This window comes from Falco punctatus (genome assembly GCF_963210335.1).
Source record: "Falco punctatus genome assembly, chromosome: 7".
In the NCBI taxonomy this organism is placed as follows: domain Eukaryota; kingdom Metazoa; phylum Chordata; class Aves; order Falconiformes; family Falconidae; genus Falco; species Falco punctatus.
Window position 1 is genome coordinate 54,016,496 of NC_137587.1, and position 13,892 is coordinate 54,030,387.

The 13,892-nt window shown below is 38.5% G+C and overlaps 1 protein-coding gene across 6 annotated transcripts in view; it reads left to right on the forward strand.

Moving 5' to 3' along the window:
• The window catches only part of MYO1E (myosin IE), a 90,224-nt gene that overhangs the window by 47,787 nt on the left and 28,545 nt on the right, over positions 1–13,892 (forward strand). For all 6 annotated transcript variants that reach the window (XM_080396580.1, XM_080396584.1, XM_080396583.1 and 3 more), the window contains 9 exons: positions 401–533; positions 4,045–4,241; positions 5,262–5,342; positions 5,726–5,812; positions 7,047–7,133; positions 8,275–8,442; positions 9,206–9,291; positions 9,895–9,976; positions 10,802–10,908. In XM_080396580.1, the coding sequence (XP_080252706.1) occupies positions 401–533; positions 4,045–4,241; positions 5,262–5,342; positions 5,726–5,812; positions 7,047–7,133; positions 8,275–8,442; positions 9,206–9,291; positions 9,895–9,976; positions 10,802–10,908 (1,028 nt within the window). The remainder of the gene's footprint in view (positions 1–400; positions 534–4,044; positions 4,242–5,261; positions 5,343–5,725; positions 5,813–7,046; positions 7,134–8,274; positions 8,443–9,205; positions 9,292–9,894; positions 9,977–10,801; positions 10,909–13,892) is intronic.

Genomic DNA, 13,892 nt, shown 5'->3' on the forward strand with positions numbered 1-13,892 from the left:
AATCATTGAATACAGCTTCACAGTTCTTAGTCTGAGTGGATAAACTACAGAAGGAATAAAGTCATTGTCTCTTAAGTTCATTGTTTCCCATTTTGCAATGAAACTACTTGTGACACTTAAGAGCAGGTGCTTGTTTTTTTAGTAACTTTCATTTTCCAGAATTTATTTTGCTAACAGATCTTCTAAATGGTGTAGATACTTCTGTATGTAAAAACATGCTGCAGTAGGACATCTGGTACCTTTTGAAACTTCAGTGCAGGCTGTAATGAAATTTACCTACCTTAGGCATTTGAACTGTTTTGAAAAACTTGATTTTTTGACATCAGAATTTTAAAATGACTTTATGACAAGAGTCACCGAACAGATTCTTCAAGTCATTTTGTTTTTTTCTTTTCCCCAGCATGCAATGAGTGTGATTGGGATCTTTGCAGAGGAACAGGCACTGGTGCTGCAGATAGTGGCAGGAATACTGCATTTGGGAAACATCAGCTTCAAAGAGGTTGGCAACTACGCGGGCGTGGAGAGCGAGGAGTGTAAGTACCTCTGGAAACTTAGAGCAGTAGCAGCGGGCTGAGGCCCAGGTGGCATAAGGTGAAGGGCAATCTCAAGCTGCTTGTCCACAGTCTGTCACTTCTTATAACGCGAGACTGCTCATACAGATTCTCTTCCAAAAGCAATGGTACCGACAGCCCTGTTTTGCCTTGTACAATGCCACTGACTGAACAGGAGTGCAGTTTTGCGTTCTGAATTTAAGAAATCCTTTCCTGGCCTTTAAGTATGAAATTACAGAAATGGTGAGAAATGCTTTCAAGCAAACTTGAACTCTGCTCCTTTCAGTGCATCAGCACGTGTTCAGAAAAATGCCTGTTTCTTACGTGGGTTGTCTGACCTCACTGTCATGTGAAAGCAGCTCCCAGCGTGTGGAGTACCCCCGGTCTCAGGTACACAGCACTCAGGCATGCACATATATATATGTATATGTATACATACATGCATCCAGAAGAGGTGCCTTGAAAACAGAAACTCAGAGTGGAATTGAAAAGCAGAGTTTACCTACTACAGTTATGTTCCCTGTCTCAAATTTCACAACCTGTACCTCATTATTAGCTACATTTACTGTGTTATTATTTATTTCCTTATCCACAATACACCGTCCTTGCATCTTTCACCTCTTGTTGCTGTTTTGTATCAGCTAGGCCCACATCAACAAGTTGTTTAAAAGCTTAATGGATCTTGAGTTTTGAACATTTTTGTCACGCTTTATACCTTGCTGTTGATTTTATGCTGCCTTGACAGTTTAAGGACAGAGTAGATAAGCACAGCCTATGTAGTAGCTTATACATATCTGTCTGTTCTCTTAACCCTTATTTCAAAATAGTCCTTATGTTTAGGAAAACTGAATTTGTTCAGTTTTAGATAAGTTAAATATGAAGTCTCGTGTGCAGTCAACTTCCCACTCACCTGTATTAGTACTCTCCTATTTGTTTTAAGACATGGGGAAATAAAAATTACTAATTTTTAACCTTAATTTGAAAGAATAGTAAGTGAACCCAAGGAAAAACATTTTGTGGCATATTATACGTACAAAGAAGAGTATAGGATTTTTTTATATGCCTTATAATTCCAAAAGATCTACTGTGCTTCCATTTAAATCGTAGTATTACATCTTCCAATGAAATGAAGACATTTAATAGCCAGACATGGTAGCTACAGAGTGCTTTGCATCAAAGAGTAACAAACTGAAAAGACATGAGTTGAAAATAAGTTGGTAAATGTGAATGCATCTCTATGATGAGCCATGTACACCATATTTCTGTGGTCAGTGGGATATAAATATAGACGTTGTGCGTGAATAATACATTGAAAAAAATAGCAGATAGAATGAATATAGAACTTATAAACATACTGCATTTTAAAGAAGCCAGAGAAGAAATAGCAGCGTCCAGTACAATTTCTGCATTATGAAGTTGAAAGTTGGGTTTGTTTCTCTTTTCATTAATCCTCCCCCTGGTTTACTGTTTGTCATGCCAGCTAAACAGTACAGCATTTACAGCCTGGATAGCCACGAAAGATAAAACACAGTGAAAGACCAAGACTGGTAATGATAGTCATACTTTGTGTAAGTCTGAAGTAATGAAAAGTTTAAGAATTTGGTCAGTAGTGTTCTTGTTATTATATAGCAAATTGCAGAAAAACAGGCAAGGGCCATTCTTCAGGACACCAGAAGCTCTAGTCTCTTACTCTGAGTCAGAATCAAATCTGTACAGACCATTCTTGACAGACATTTAGACAAATACTTCTTCAAAACTGTCAGTGGCTACTATCTGTTACAGTGCTTGATTATATTAGTAGTTGAAAAAAGTTCTCATTATTTATTCTAAATCTTCCATGTTGCAAATCATGCCAAACTACTTGTTCTTTCCTGGATGCAGAAAACAATTTAAACCATGCCTCTTTTACTCTTGCGTTGTATTGGAAGATTTGTTCTACACTTGCTGAAAACTGATGAGGTGAACCTAGTCTTTTTCAGCTTTTCTTCACAGATTGTATTTAAAACTGTTACACTCAACGTTACTGATTACTCTTTGAGGATCAGCTTTTTTCAATTTTTCAATTAACGTGCGTGTTCTGCTTTGTAGATGGTAACTTCATGGTCCTAGGGAAACTAGGGAAACATGGTAACTAGGGAAAATGATCATGCATCTTAAAAATGTGAAGTTGTATCAAGTCATATCCAGCTGTTTGCAGTAAATCATTCGCACTGAAGAGTTTCTGAGCTATACATGGTTCTTACCATTATACTGTCTTCATAAATTCTTACAGTACTACTGACTAAACACTTATTCTGGCATCTTTACAGTATATGTGAGCATATTTGGTCTATAATTACCTACATTCTTTTCCATTTTAAAGCATATGATGTTTGACCTTTTTGTGTGCTGTTCTTCCCAGTGATTTACCAGAAACGTTGCCATTGACTCAGCTTTGGTTAGTTGTGTGGCTCCTAGTATGCTAGGGTAAATTTAATCAGCTTCCTGATGGTACTGCGTCAGATTTCAGAAAACTGGTGGTTATTTGCAGTTTAAAAAAAAATAAATTGGATTAATGTACTGAAGGGTTTAGCGAAATCATGCTGTGATGTTACAGATGTGTAAAGCACAAGTGGCTGCTGCCTTGGAGATTGGTTTACATCCTCCCCACGCCAGTAAAGTAGATCTGAAAGGAATGGAACATGGAAGAAACACTGTCAGGATTATGTGATCTAGCAGAGGTGCAATACCAACCCCAAGAGTTGCCCCTGGGGGCTGTTTCCGTATGCTTTCAAGCAGTTTCTTTTTTCCGTTCCTTAAGGTGTGTGACACCTGCAGCTAACATCTGCGCCATGTGCTGAGAATGCAAAGAATACGAGACTTGTAGCTGCTTATTGCACAGATGCATTTTTCTGCTTTACTTTTAAACAAGGGAAACCAGAATTTGCAAAGTACTTCCAGAATAAGGGATTAAAAAACCAAAACAAATTAAATGGCAAGGTAATTGAAAACTTTTTGCAATATCTGAACTTAGAAGAAAGGGAAAGATATTAGGAAGGAGATAGCATGTTCTTTATTATATTTTAAACGTTTTGTGCTTTTGCAAAGGATTTTCAGTGCTGTCAGTTCTATTTAATGTGTGAGCACTCTGTTTTATTTCCATCTCCTCCAAGAGTGATTTGTTTGAACTACATAGTTCAAAACTGTGACCTAAGCTAGCTGACATGTTTGAAGGACTGAAGGTACAGAAATAGTTGGCTATTTTACTTCAGGGTGGTTTATCTTAATTGAAATTTATGTAAGCAAAGATTTGAAAATGTCCTTGGGGAGCTTAGAGAAATTTCAAAGACATCAATCCCTCTTTTTCTTTTTAAGCTGCATGCCCCATGAGATTTGTTAGTGCTGATTGTTATTAGAGATACAGCTTTTTTTTTTTTTTTTTTCTTTCTTCCCCTTAATTCTGTATTGGTTTAGTTTGTAAGTCATAATCCCATCACCCTGATCTTTCTTGCAGTTTTGGCTTTCCCTGCTTTTCTCCTGGGAATTAATCAGGACCGCTTAAAGGAAAAACTGACCAGCAGACAGATGGACAGCAAGTGGGGAGGCAAATCTGAGTCCATTAATGTAACGCTAAACGTGGAACAAGCCTGCTACACCAGGGATGCACTCGCCAAGGCCCTTCATTCCCGTGTTTTTGATTACTTGGTGGACGTAAGTTTGATTTACTGGATTTTACTGAAGTATCAAAACAAGTACAAGTACGCTAGGAATGTTCTTTGCGGTGCTTTTCTTGTCCATCGTTTCTTTCACCCAGACAAAGTTTCTTTGCCTAAACCTTAGCAGCAGCATTGAGCAGTGCGGTGGGAGCATGACCACAGATATTAAATACGAGGCACTGATTATACGACAAATGCTACACTTCATTTGAAGCAAATGAGCTGTGCTTTCAGCCCTGTATTTGCTCAGTCTCCTGCAACAACTATCCCATATGATGCTTTGACATCTCCTTCCTGGCAGCATCCATACATCTCTGAATCTTACTTTCTCTTACGCAGTTGTACTTTTTCAGATGAGCAGAATTAGTGGGTTATGGTCCCCCGCTTTCTTACCCCCGGCTCCCCCTCCTGCAAAGAACCACTTCAGCATGCCGATGTTGTGGCATTTGAGCAAATGGTCAAACTCCATTCTCCGTGCTGAAGTAAATGAGACCCTAGGCTGGGCTGGGGGGTAGAAACCTTACCTCTGGCCAGGGGTGCTGGGTAGGTGACACAGAAGTCTCCTCTGCGGTGGCGCTGCTAGTGTCTTGGAAGTCTCCTCATCAGTGCCTGTGCCAGCACTGACACTGCAAAGCGGAGTTATACAGAAACAGGTGAAAAGATTCACGGTAACATCTGCAAAATGCATCAAGTATGGCTGAAGGCTGGGGGCTTTTTTGCTTGGCTCTTTTTCTTTCGCTGAGGCAGTTACACCAAAGGGGAAAGACTTTTACAAATGGTAGATCCAAAGGCTTACTGACCTGGAAAGCAGGATAGTGTACTGTTCATTTCCTAGCTGTTAATAACACTTTATGAAAGTGAAAGTAAAATACCCTATTACATATATTTGTGTTCCATTCAAATACGTTTTCTTTGAAGAAACCCATTATTTCTATGTAAACATTTAAGGATATAAATGTATCTTTTAAATATTATAGACTATACTTTGTTTTATGTTTTGTTTCTGTTTTATTAGTCTATTAATAAGGCTATGGAGAAGGACCATGAAGAATATAACATTGGTGTCCTTGACATTTATGGCTTTGAAATATTCCAGGTAAGGCAATGCAATACTTGGGATTGAGCTGATCTAACCTGGGAGAGTTTCTTGTTGTTTAGAGGGGAAAAAATTTAAAACAGGGTAAAAAAAAAAATAATCCTGTGGCCAGAATAAAAGCAAAAAAAAACCAACCCAGCCTCCTGGACACTGAGTTCTCACTGGTAATGTCTCGCTAAATAAACACAAAGTATTGAAGAAACTTCAAAGAAACTAGGTCATTGACCTTAAAAGAAAGATCCGAGATTACACAGAATGACTGTAAAGTCAGCAACCCATCCATCATTGACAGCGTTTCTTTGAAGGCTATTGCCAGCATAAGAACAAAGAATTACTGTATATAAAGCACAAGACTAATTTTTAAATTGTTTCCTTTTCTATAGAAAAATGGTTTTGAACAGTTCTGCATCAACTTTGTTAATGAAAAACTACAGCAGATTTTTATTGAACTGACTCTGAAGGCAGAACAGGTAACCAGACATTTATTATGAGTTTGTAAGTGAGCTATTGCTTTTTCAATGGGTGGAAGAACTTGAGGTTTCATCATCTGCTAACAATAAAATTTTCCTTGTTAGGGAAGACAAAGAAAATAACCCACCTTTGTTGTTGGCTAACCCTAAAAATGTAGACCGCATCAGCTGCATTTATTCTGTAATAGGGCGGTACAGAGTGAGTCCACGATACGGTGTGCTAATGCAGTCATATGATTCTGCCCAGACATCCTGCATGTTCTGACTCACTGGCAGAAATGGAAAACTGCAGCTTGGTTCCATCCCTCTGCTTTCTTTGGACATGACACACAGTGAAATGGGAATACTTTCCTTCATTTCCTCCACCCCCCTGCCCCCCTTTTTAAAAAAACATATATAGATGAATGAAATAGATTACTGAGACAAATGCAGGAATACTTCTGAAGGTATTTGCAGCGCTCTGCTCACAGTCTTACTGCAGAATCTCACTTTAGATGAATGTGAGCTTCTGCAGGGGAGGGCAGACAGCGTGCAGCTGAGCCAGCAGCATTGTGTGCGGGATGAGCTTAGCCCTGGCACCAACTTTATGACAACATTTTCAAGAATGCACATACACCATTGCCTTTGTATAAAAGTAACTGATCATTGCACACAAATGACCTGCTAAGTGTCTAGCTGAACTCCTACGTATGCGACTGAGTGGTCAATGTAATCAAATTTTAGTATGTTTTTTTTTCCCCCCAGTCAGTCCCTAGATACCTTTATGGTTCCAGTAATTGCATGCAGAAATGGAAAGTGGAGCTGCGTCTCTGTTTCAAGTCCATTTCTAAATGTGTGGTTTTGGGGTTCTGAGCCTTGTTATGCCTGTCACAATTTTTAAAATACATGAGGGTACAGAAGCTGAGGCGCGCTGCTGAGAGACTGTAAATGTCAGTTCGTTACATTGCAAAGTGCTTTGACAATAAATGTACTGATGAAATATTCCTGCTCTTCTCACTAACTACTCAAGGGCTCTGAATGCCAAAAGAATGTGGGGAGAGCAAAGAGGGATCCAGATTAATCTCTCAGGTGTGGAGAGCTGGATTTACTGATGATTGGGGTCATTTCTCCCACCTCCCCCCATACACTTCCCAAACACGAGCAGTGCAGAGCTTGTGTGTATGTACCCATTCGTAAATCTAGTGCTACGTTCACAGTGCAAAGGAATATTTGCACCTTTCTTTTTACTTAACAGGAGGAATACGTGCAAGAAGGAATTAGATGGACACCAATAGATTACTTTAACAACAAAATAGTCTGTGACCTTATAGAGAACAAAGTGGTAAGTATTTAGAACAAACAGATGGGAAAAACAAGAAGGTTTTTATCTAAAATATTTGGTCAACTGCTTTGCTGTCAAGAACATTCACAGGAAAATGCAAATACTGTTGTTCAGTTACTGAGTCATACTAAACCTATATATAAATCTTACATAAGATGTCTTAGAAGAGCTCTAAGATATATGTCATCTAAGATACATGTTATCCATGATATCGACCAAAAAGAGAACCATAAGATAGCATGATTGATGCGTGACTAAAGAGTAGTATGATGGAAATTAAAATTTTATCCACCTAAATTTATCATGAACTTCATGACATATTCTACTGTACATCAGATAAGGCTCTCTGTGTCCCTGGGAGATGTTTTCCAGTTTGGGGAAGCTACAATACCAGCTTTCTTTGAGGTACTGTCACCAAATTAAGCAGAAACAAGTGAAGAGGAAGTATTAGAAAGTGTTGCAGAGAAAAGAAACGTTGTGTCTTTGCTCCACAGAACATTCTGCCGTTTAAAGTATGCTCTGATGTGGGGTGACAACAAATGTTGAGTTGTCCTTTAGGACACAAATAGGTTGTTTTTCAGCTAATTCTTTGTCCTCAAGTAGGCCAGATAATTTTAACAGTAGTTCAGGTACTATAGTGACTTGTGCTTGAATGCGCGTCAGATTTTGCCCATCTCCCATCTGTATCAGGATAACGAGGAAGAGGACAGGATTTCTGTCACAATCTTAAATATTTAGCTCTGAGTTTGACAAAATACAGCATGTGAGTTTTAAATACTTACCTCAGACAAGGCTTACCTTTTGGTGGAACGGGAAAGAAGATTGCCTTGTGAAGGAATCAAGAACTGAAAGGTTGGGCACTTCGGGGTTTTAGTTTTTGGTTTTTTAAAACAGCAGTGTTTTCCCCATCATTTCCCACTGTCATTACCATTACAAAGTGCCATCTCTCCTTAAATTATTTGCATGCTTGTGTACAAATTAATCTCTACTGTGAACTCTGCTGACTAGGGGGAATTCTTCCTGCAGTGACTTTGCTCTAGTGTTTTTGTAGCAAAGATAATTTTCTGTTGAGGGGGAAAAACTGGCATCATTTTTTCCCCCTCACTTTTGCTCTTTTTGTTATTCTTCTCCAATGCATTAGAATCCCCCCGGGATTATGAGCATTTTAGATGATGTGTGTGCCACAATGCATGCGGTGGGAGAAGGAGCTGACCAAACACTGCTTCAGAAACTCCAGATGCAGATTGGGACTCATGAACATTTCAACAGCTGGAACCAGGGATTTATCATTCATCATTATGCTGGGAAGGTAATGGAAGTCGTCGCTGAATTCTGCATAGTGTATTTATAAAGAAAAAGAACAGTAGGCGGGGGGAGCCCTGTAGGTGGCTATTCTGGTTTTTAAATAGCCAGATTATCTCAGGAGACAGTGTCCTCCTCCCACAGCGTAGGGAGCTTGGAACAAACATGCCCCAACATATGTACCCTTACTTGGGAGAGCGGAGTCAAGGCCTTGTGGCGATCAAACATGCTAACCAGAACTTAAGAGTAAATGTAATAAATAAATAAATGCCTCTAGTGTTTTATTAATTATAATCTTAATTGTTGGTTACAGTAGCAGTAAATGTAAAGAATTCAGATATAAAGATGATGCTTAGGTGATGATGTGCCAATAAAACTGGGAATATAACATACAGTTCTATCTTCTTTGGGTATTTTTCTCAGGCATTTTTCATTTCCTGCAGTTGTAGTTATTAACAGTATATACTCTCACTATGCAAAAAATTTTCTTCAATGAACTTCAGTATTAAATTTACTTGTGTCATATTCCATTCACTAGCTCCATAACAGTCTTTTTCACTGAATTTAAGTATATGGATGAAATTCCTTTATGTTTGTTTTGAAAGAGTTAACTAATATATGCAAGGATTTAGTGATTGTCATAGTATCTTGAAGTTATACCAGACTAAGCAAAAAGTTCAGAACAGCTACTGATGGGGACAGAATTTAAATTTTCTTTAATAATTGGGTTCTCAACTTACCACAAACAATCAATTTCCACCTTGGCCCAGGTATCTTATGATATGGATGGATTCTGCGAGAGAAATCGGGATGTTCTTTTCATGGACTTGATTGAACTCATGCAGAGCAGTGATTTGTACGTAAGCAAAACTTGCTTAAAGCTAGGAATAACGTGTTAGTTCAGATGGATGCAGAGGGCCTGGCTTCTCTGCTTTGCAGCTTGTGAACTTACTTGTGTAAAAGTGGAAATAAAACATCACTGCAGTGGAACAGTGTCACTTCCATTGTATTGACCTTAATTTTCTGCAAATCTGAATAAGTAAGGTACTGCAGTGTCAGGATCAAACGGTATAATGGCCACCGTTTGTTTGGCCTCGGACAAGGCCATCAGTGAGTCAGCATTCTCTCAAAGCAGGCACTTGTTTAATGTACAAAGTAACTTTTTTCTGTTTGTTATGTATTTTAATTAATTGATGCTTACTTTTTAAGAATTGCATTTCTTCGAGTCTATAGAAATCTGGTATCACGTCTTCCGAGGCTCACTAAAATAGCAAGGGAGCTCTGTGAGAAATGAAGCTCATGGAAAATACTAGTCTTAAAATAGATTTGATATAACTCCAGATTAATAGAAATAGCTATTTATATTCTGTTCAACTATCAACTTTTACAGCATGTTCCTTGACACTCCTGCATTGAACTGTCTCTCTATGCCAACACTATTTTATTAACTCTTTCCTAGGCCTTTTATAAAGGCTCTGTTTCCTGAGAATCTTCAAGTGGACAAGAAGGGCCGTCCTACCACTGCGGGCAGTAAAATCAAAGTATGTCTAGTTTTGCTGTGTTAGTATGTGCATATATGTGTGTGTGTTTGGATACCTAAAAAAGAAAAGTAGTCTTTGCTGGTTTTTACTGTCCAGACATTTTTAAAGATAGATATCAGGAGGCTCTTGATTGCAAAGTGATGCATTCAGCTGTTAGAATCACGTCTTGCCCAGCATCGCTGCTCATTAAATGTTTTGTTCAGCTTCATTCTGCTGCAGTGAATTTTCCAAATGAGCAATTGATGGTAGCGGTAATAGTACTTGCGTGTGCATAATGAATGAGTCCCTTCACTCAACCACTTGATGTCCTACAATTAACTACAGATAACTGGTCTCTTTGTAGTGCAGAAATGCAGCGGGGCCTGATCCAACACCCACTGAAGTCAGCAGAAGTCTTTCTACTGACCATAATGCGAGCTGAACAAGGCAGCAAGTGTTAGAAGGCGAGCATCTTTTCCAAGACTGGTTGTAAAATATACGCTTAGATGACACACTTGCAGACTTTGCAGATTGATATTTTACCAAGCTCTTTCCCCACATTTCACCCTGGTAGTCAAGTTCACCTGATGCATTCCTTTGTCACTCCGTATTCTTATATAATAGTTTAAATACATTAAGTAGCTGGAGGTAGTGGTGCCTTCTGTTTACTTATAAATTTTCCATGAGGTGCATATTATCCCAAGACACTTTGGTTGTTCTGGAGAAAGATCAAAGTCAACTGGATCCAGTCAACTGAATCAGCAGCAGATGGTTGGTAATTTTTAGAGTTCTCTCACCGGTTTCCCTGTTCAGTTCTGATCCTGTTGTTTTCTCTCAATTTTACAGAAACAAGCAAATGACCTTGTTGGCACCCTGATGAAGTGTACGCCCCATTACATCCGCTGCATCAAACCAAATGAAACAAAGAAGTCTCGAGACTGGGAGGAGAGCAGGTATGGATAAGCAGAGCATGGGATGAGAAACGGTGCTAATAGGCAAAAAAAGCCGCACAAATTTGTAATTTGTAATCATACAACCAACAGACAAACAGAACCAGATACTCTAAAACCTTCAGGAACGAAATGTGGTATGGCCTCTCTTGAACTTTGAAGATAAGCTGCGGTCACTTGGTCTAAATCAGCAGTTCGTATGTGCAGATCTTAGCTTTTCTCCCATCAGTTAAGAATAATCAACATCTGCGTAACAACACAATTGGTATATTACTCAGTTTTCCACATAGAATTTGCACACCAAATACATTATACATCAGTTCTGACTGGTGCTTCTGATAACAGCTTCTGTTGGGTAGCTAAAAAGCCAGCAGGATGTCTGTATCTGCTTTTATGCATCAAACTTACCAAAAGTCTCTCTAGCCAAGAATATAGAAGGTTCCTTTTTTACTTCTTGACTTTTAACTTTCATTAGCCGGCTCTTTAAAGAGAAGTCATTAAAATATCATATCAGGTGGTTAGATGGACATTAAAAAGATGTCTGAGTCATCAGTTTGGTTTATCACCTGTGGTTTAAGGCATCTTTAACCATGCAATGCTTTATAGCATCTTCCTAGTATCTGAAAAAAGATAATCTCTTTTTTTTTTTTTTTAATTTTTGCATGGAGGTAGGTGATCAGTATGGTGTGTATACTATGTGAGGTCTTAATAATAGGTAACATTTATTATTATAAACCAAATACTTTTGGTATTGGTAAAAGTGCTGATAAAGCAACTTTTTTTTTTTAGTTTTTTGTCCTAGTGAAACAACTTGCCAAGTATGATAAAAAGCATTCTTGATGGCACCAGCACCCGGGCAGGACTCCCTTCCTGCCATTTGGCATGCCAGTGGGTGCACTCACGTGCGGGTGTAGAGAACTTACTGCAACCACAGTTGGGGCTGCCCTTGAAAGTGTCCTTCAGTAAAGGCAGACCCAGACCCCCTTTCTCTAGCTTTTTCACCCCTGAAAACCCTACTGCGCCACGCTTGATTTTCCTCTGGCACTGGGGACCAAAGGAGGAAAGTCAGCAGTCCTAGAAAAAGTATGTCTAAAACTTGCAACTGTAAGTTGAGGGGCTTTAAAAATCGATCATTTACATATTGGGAAAGAGGCCTATTATTGTGGAAGGTGTTGCTAGGAAACCAGTGAAACATGCAAACAAAAACCCAGTCCTGAGAAAAGGCCAGCTTCCAGGAAACCCCTTTTGGAGCAAAAATGGGCACGATTTCTTCTTGTGTTCCCATAGTGAAGGTGATGCTTGTTATCAGTAGCTGCTGCATTTGCCACATGAATTACAAAGCATTGTGTACTATCGAACTCGGGCACAAGTGGAGGGAGTTCTTACAATGGTAACCCTTCATCCCTGTTTAAAATTCCTAACATTCTCTCCCATTTCATCCTGTGATTTCCCGTATATTATATCGGGATCTCACATGGGATACATAACGCTGTAGCAGTTAGTGACACGTCTGGGGAAAAGAAATTTATGTGCATATGACAACTGAAACTTAAGATTAATTACGTTGTTTCATAATTTTACTGTGAGGAAGTTCTGTGTTGAGGAAAATACACAACATAAGTGATTTCATGTGATATTCTGCTGGATGTTGGTTTAAGGGTTTTTTTTGTTTTCTTCTGTGATCACATAATGCTGTATCATACACATGCTGCCATAGTGTACCTAATTTGCTTACGTATCTAGTGTTACTAGATGGTGAAAATGTTCCTGAAAAAGGAAAAAAAATCTTCGCAAAGCCTGTCTTTCTTCATGCTCGCAGAAGCCATGTCACTCCAGCTTTGTACTGCTGTTGAATAATTCCAGAGTATTTAGCATTAAAACATAGACCTTATGTAATATTTAAACCTTGTATAATACCTTAGTTATTCCAAAAATTAGGGTGTTCTTGAAATGTGTTTTTGTTTAGGTCCTGGCACAGCCACTTGGCCTTGTATTCAAAATTGCTGCATTAGCTGAATTCCCAGACCCTGACCTGCTTGAGGTTGATGCCTGGAGGGAGATTTTCAGTGTGCCTTTTCTCAGAAAGAAAAGGAAAAAACAGAAAAATGTCTCAAATTTTCTGTTGCTGGACACTAATACTGGCACGACAGTAAGAAAATGGGAGTAATACTGTTGCTGCAGTGCATTATTCCAGATGTGAACAGGAGGAAAAGCTATAAACAGGAAAATGTATTTTTGTCCACCAGCTTTCTACTGTACCAGAATTTTTGGAGTGGGTACAAACTATACTTTTTCCCTTGAACACAGCAAGATGAAGATGTGCAGTATTCTTTATTATAAGCTAAAAGAGCAGTATTCCTCATCATTTAGCAAAATACTTCTCATAAGTGTTCTTTAAAAAAAAGAAATAACTGAAGGGCTTTTGTCATTTGTAGCATGGGATTTCAAAAGTTTTTTCCCTTTATACTATGAGTCATGTGAAAAGAATGTCTCAAGCAAAAACCCAAAATCAATGGGCAGTACACTTCGTATTGAAATTTAACATTTCAAAATAGCTAGAAAAATAACATTGAATTAACAGTTTTTCAAAATTCTTCTGTGAAATCAGAGAAATAGTAAGCCAAACAAAACAAAATGGCTCCTTACAGGTGCACTTTTTTGATTATATGTAAAGAAACACTCTTTTATATACTGTTTGTTAAACTTGCAGGACTGAAATCTCAACAACTTTTATATTTGACTGAAAGCTAAAGCTTCTATAATTTGCCCTATAAAAGAACAGCAACAGAAGCCCCTTGACACCACATTGCAGAGTTAAAAACTGAAATTGCCTCTTCCGGCCACATGACTCAGATGAGGAAATTAAGGGAATGCAAAGGAAAATTGCAGGAGTCGTGCATTAAGGAAGCTAACTGAAATTCTTCAAATCAAATTGCCAAGCGTTAAATAGGAGACTAACAGGATATGTAAGAAGGAACGTTAAATAA